The 5,649-nt window shown below is 42.5% G+C and overlaps 1 protein-coding gene across 1 annotated transcript; it reads left to right on the top strand.

Annotated features, from left to right (window-relative positions):
* Positions 1 to 3,203: 3,203 nt before the first annotated feature.
* Positions 3,204 to 3,797, top strand: LOC128296625 (uncharacterized). The gene is made up of 2 exons (XM_053032056.1): positions 3,204 to 3,428; positions 3,537 to 3,797. The coding sequence occupies exons 1-2, from the start codon at positions 3,204 to 3,206 to the stop codon at positions 3,795 to 3,797; spliced, it is 486 nt and encodes a 161-aa protein (XP_052888016.1).
* The last annotated feature ends 1,852 nt before the right edge of the window (positions 3,798 to 5,649 follow it).

Raw genomic sequence — 5,649 nt, 5'->3', positions numbered from 1 at the left:
GTAAGGCAAAAATCACTGAGGAAGTGAAGGGCGGTGGGCGCCAGAACAGAGAGAAAGACAGAGGTAAAAGGGATGCTAAGCCCTCAAATTCATTTTAGAGGCCTAAGAAAAAGGCCAAAGTTGATGGGACGATCAGAGTTGGGGCCCCTACTGTTATTACTAGATCGTAATTTTGTGCTGATTGTGGGAGACGCCATCAGGGCGAGTGCTGGAAACAGACTGGGGCATGTTTGAGGTGCGGTTCTATGGAGCACCGTATCAGAGATTATCTGTAGAGGACCGATCAGGTGTCAGCTATCGGTTTTGGTAATGCACCTTAGAGGGTTGCTCAACAACCACCGAGAGGCCATGGGAAGGCTAGAGGTGGAAATGGTATGGGCCGTGGCCAGAGAACACATTGGCCATGGAGCTGGTGAGGATGAGGCAAAACGGCCAGCTCTAGTGTATACTGCTCGTCACCGAGAGGAGGCAGATGCTTCGGACGTCATCATGGGTATGTTCTTTATTTACAATGTACCTTATACTGCATTGATAGATATAGGATCTACTCATTCCTATGTTTCCTATTCGATTGCTGAAAACTTGGGGGTTATGGTTGAGAGTACTTCGAGCGAGATTATTGTACTAAGTCCGTTAGGGCAGTCTATTTGGGTAAATAACTTGTTTAGAGATGTTCCTTTGGAGATACAATGGGTTATCTTTCCAGCTGATCTTATGGAGCTGCCTTTCAAAGAATTCAACCTAATACTGGGGATGGATTGGCTGGTCAAACACCGAGTGAGTTTGGATTGTGCCACAAAAAGGATGATACTGAGAACTGAGGAGGACAACGAGGTAGTTGTCATTGGGGAATGCCAAAACTATTTGTCGAATGTGATTTTAGTGTTAAGGTCCAAGAAGTTGGTATGTAAGGGTTGTGAGGCATTCTTGGCCTACATCAGTGTTTCAGATGTTGGGGACTTTTCGGTAAAGGATATTAGAATAGTTAAGGATTTTTCGGGTGTCTTTCTTGAAGAGCTGCCTGGGTTACCACCAGAATGTGAAGTGGAGTTTGGGATGAGCTCCTTCCTGGTACAGATCTGGTGTCCATCACCCTTTATAAAATGGCATCGAAAGAGCTTGTGGAGCTTAAGGCCCAGATTCAAGAGCTATTGGACCGTGGGTTCATTCGACCGAGTGTGTCTCCGTGAGGAGGACCATTCTTTTTTGTGAAAAAAGAAGGATGGATCCATGCGAATGTGCATCGATTACAGACAACTGAATAAGCTAATAATTAAGAACAAGTACCCTCTACTGAGAATTGATGATCTGTTCGACCAACTGCGAGGAGCTTCAGTTTTTTGTAAAATTAATCTTCGATTGGGGTATCATCAATCGAGGGTTAAGGAGGCTGATGTGTTGAAGACGACGTTTAGGACTCATTATGGGCATTACGAGTTCCTAGTAATGCCATTTGGACTGACGAATGCACCAGCAGCTTTCATGGATTTGATGAACCGAGTGTTGCAACCCTATCTGGATCAGTTTGTGGTAGTATTTATCGACGACATACTGGTGTATTCGAGGACTGAAGAAGAACATGATGATCATCTCCAAGTAATTCTACAAATTTTGAGGGAGAAATAACTGTACGGCAAGTTCACCAAGTGTGAATTTTGGTTACGTAATGTAACGTTTCTTGGTCATGTGGTATCTGCTGAGGGGATTAGGGTTGATCCTTGAAAGGTTGAGGTAGTGTTGGACTGGAAGCCACCTAAGATGATATCTAAGATTCACAGTTTCCTAGGACTGACGGGGTATTATAGATGCTTTATAGAGGGATTTTCACTGATTGTCGCGCCCTTAACTAAGCTACTATGTAAGTGTGTGCCATTTAACTGGCCTGATGTGCAACAAGAGAGCTTTGAGAAGCTCAAGAAAGTACTGACTGAGGCCCTTGTCTTAATACAGCCAGAGTCTGGGAAGGAGTTCACTATGTACAGCAATGCATCACATATCGGTTTGGGATGTGTGTTGATGCAAGATGGTGAGGTGGTAGCATATGCGTCTCGACAGCTTAAGATTCATGAGACGAATTATCTGATGCATGACTTGTAGTTAGTTTGGGTGGTATTCGCACTAAAATTCTGAAAGCATTACCTGTACAGTGAGAAGTGTATTATCTATACGGATTATAAAAGCCTCAAGTATCTCCTCACTCAGACTAAGTTAAATCTTAGGCAGCGTAGATGGATTGAGCTGCTTAAGGATTATGACTGTACGATCGAATATCATCCTGGGAAAGCCAATATGGTGGCTGACGCATTGAGTCATAGATCTATGACTGATTTGAGGGTGATGTTTGCTCGCCTTAGTTTATTTGACGACGGTAGTTTGTTGGCAGAGCTCCAAGTGAAACCATTGTGGATTGAACAGATTAAGAATAAACAGTTGGAAGATGAGTCATTGGGTCTTCGGTTCAGTTAGGTCGAAAATGGTAATACTGTGGATTTTGGGCTGAACAGTGAAGGGGTACTCTGTTTCCGAGGCAGAATTTGTGTACCTAAGGATACTGATTTGAGGCAGTCTATACTGCAAGAGGTGCATAGTAACCCTTATGCTATGCACCCAAGTGGAAATAAGATGTTCAGAGATCTTCGTGAGATATATTAGGTGTTAAGCGTGAGGTTACCAACTTTGTGAGGAAATGTCTAACTTGCCAGCAGGTTAAAGCAGAGCATCAGTTGCCTTCTGGGTTGCTTCAGCCAGTTAAGATTCCACTATGGAAGTGGGAAAGAGTAATTATGGACTTTGTGAGTGGGCTACCCTTAATGCCTACTAAGAAGGATTCGGTATCGGTCATCATGGATCGATTGACTAAATTTCCCCATTTCATACAGGTTCGCACTGACTATTCATTACAAAAATTGGCTAAGTTGTATGTATCTGAGATAGTGAGACTACATGGGGTACCGGTTTCCATAATATTTGACAGAGATCCTTGCTTCACGTCTCGATTCTGGAAGAAGTTACATGAAGCTCTGGGCACACGGTTAGACTTCAGTACTGCGTTCCATCCTCAGACAGATGGTCAGCCAGAGAGGGTGATTTAGATACTGGAGGACATGTTAAGGAGTTGTGTGATTGACTTCCGAGGTAGTTGGGAGGATTACTTGCTGCTAGCTGTGTTTGCTTACAATAATAGCTACCAGTCTAGCATACAGATGGCGCCTTACGAAGCACTATATGTTCGTAGGTGTCGCACTCCTTCATGTTGGACTAAGTTGGGTAATCAGCGTGTTCTGGGCCCTGAGCTAGTATCTGATACCGAGGATAAGTTCATATTAATTCGGGATCGACTGAAGGCAGCATCAGACAGACAAAAGTCATATGCGGATCTGAAACATAAGGAAATTGAGTATTCTATAGAAGATTTTGTCTTTCTTAAGGTCTCACCTTGGAAGAAGGTACTGAGACTTGGGCGTAAGGGCAAGTTGAGCCCAAGGTTTATCTGGCCTTACTTCATATTGGGACGACTAGGACTAGCTTCCCACTAGTTCGAGCTACCTCCGAAATTAGAGTGGATTCATGATGTGTTCTACGTCTCTATGCTGAGACGGTACCGCTCTGATCCTATACATGTTGTACCGGTTGAGGAGATTGAAGTTAGACCAGATCTGACTTTTGAGGAGGAACCAGTTCAAATATTGGACCAAGATGTGAAAGTATTAAGAAGGAAGTCTATTCCACTGGTTAAGGTTTTGTGGCGTAATCACAGCTCTGAGGAGGCCACGTGGGAACCTGAGGAGGTGATGTGACAACACTATCCTTAGCTATTCTGACCGAGTAAATTTTGAGGCCAAAAATTTCTTTAAGGAAGGTAGAATTGTAACACCCCAAATTCCCAAAACCCTGATAAAATTATATTTGTGTGTTTGTGATGTGAAAGTATGTCTGGCTTAGTGATTGTGTGCTCTGGGAGTATCTGGGAAGTCATGGGTTCAAGTCTTGGCTTCCACAAAAATTTTACTTTTAAGGATTAAACCACTATCTTAGGTCAGTAGGGTTATAAGTAAAAGTTGTTAAAAACATGACAGAATGGGTCTGCTGGTCTAGTCGACAGTAACGTGTGGAGTGTGCTAGTGGTTTGAGGTTCGAATCCCTACTTGTGCAAATGGAGATTATTTTTACTGGTGGCCATGGGAGGAAGTTGTGTTTGACCGAAACACCAAGAGTTTGAATAGATTTGAATGGGGTTGCTGTTAGCTGAATCCGAGGAGATGGATGGGAGGAAATTGAGGAGGAAACCAGGGAATTTGAATGGTTTGAAAGTTTTTGTGCCCAATTTGAACTGATGGCATATACAGTTTCTGTTTTGGTAGAGGTGTGTTAAGGGGTAGGTGTTAGGTTGTTGACCAAATAGAGGTGTTCATTTTGTCAAAATTTCGGTCATAGTCTAGCTGGGTGCCGAATCCTCTCCTTGCTTTTCAAGTTTGAAAATAGCTTGTTTTGTATTTGTTCTTCTTTTTGGTCTCGGGTAGTCCCTCAAAGGTCCCCAAGAGTGCTGCTGATTTCCCCTTGTTCTTGGCTGAATACTACTTCCCCTATCTTCTTCTTTTCTGTCGATTCTGTCTTCTCCTCTTTCTCAACTTGGCCGATTACCCGAGTAGCACTTCTCTTCCCTTTGATTTTTCTTTCTCTATTCTGTTGGTCGAACCCTAAAATCCTTTGTTTTTCTCTTGCTAAAACCGAATACCCCCTTTTCAATTCAGGCAACTTCTAGGCTTGGAACTTGACTAATCATTGGTTGGTCTGCTTCTCAAAAGTTTTAACTTCTTCTTCTTTTTATTTTCATTGTGACCGAGTGTAACCTTCTCACTCTTTCTCAATTTTGCCTTGATGATTTTCATCTAACATCTATGTTCTGCCAAATGATGCTAGGAGTGCGAGAATCAATAGTGGGGGTAGTGTAACACCCGAACCCGTGACCGTCGCGGTTATGGGACACGAGGGTTAACGGGCCAAATCCTCTCAAAGTACCAACCAATTTGGCATTTCAGACAATGTGGAAAACCGCGTCCTTGTTGCCTTAAAATCATATCTCGAGTTCCAAAACTCGAAACCGATTCCGTAAATTTTCCTGAATTTAGACTCATATATCCATCCATGGATTTATTTCTATAATTTTGGTCAGGCCAATTGGTACAGTTTATTAGTTAAAGTCACCCATGTTACAGGGGTCAACTACACTGACCTTCGTGCATTACAACTTGAATATCTCTCTGTACAGGGATTTAAACACATATTCATGTGGGTGCAAGGGCCGAATCTTAAGTTGTTTATATCCAAATATAAACACATATCCAAAGCTCAAATCTTACCTACCATGCAACATGCATGAATCATACTTGTGGATATACCATGACCGAATACATCACAACACCATCATTTTGGTCATGATTAAGCAAAGAACTTAATGTCTTACTCAAAAATACTAAAAAGAAAGTCCAAGAGCCATCAATCCCCCATCACATATACCATTAACAAGCTTCATATTTAACATGCAGTGGCATTAACACAAAATCCACCTTGGCCAAATACCATCCCCATGATATAACAAGGGTTTGAACCATGGCTAACAAGAGCATCAAGCTATCAACTAAAAACATG

The sequence above is a fragment of the Gossypium arboreum genome, chromosome 8 (assembly GCF_025698485.1).
Source record: "Gossypium arboreum isolate Shixiya-1 chromosome 8, ASM2569848v2, whole genome shotgun sequence".
NCBI lineage: Eukaryota > Viridiplantae > Streptophyta > Magnoliopsida > Malvales > Malvaceae > Gossypium > Gossypium arboreum.
This window is presented reverse-complemented; position numbering and strand designations above follow the sequence as displayed.

Bases quoted from the DNA above. Each gene is read 5' to 3' on its own strand.
- LOC128296625 (XM_053032056.1), top strand. From the start codon at position 3,204: ATGGCGCCTTACGAAGCACTATATGTTCGTAGGTGTCGCACTCCTTCA. The intron at 3,429-3,536 runs GTCTCACCTTGG...GCTTCCCACTAG, and splicing joins AAGATTTTGTCTTTCTTAAG to TTCGAGCTACCTCCGAAATT.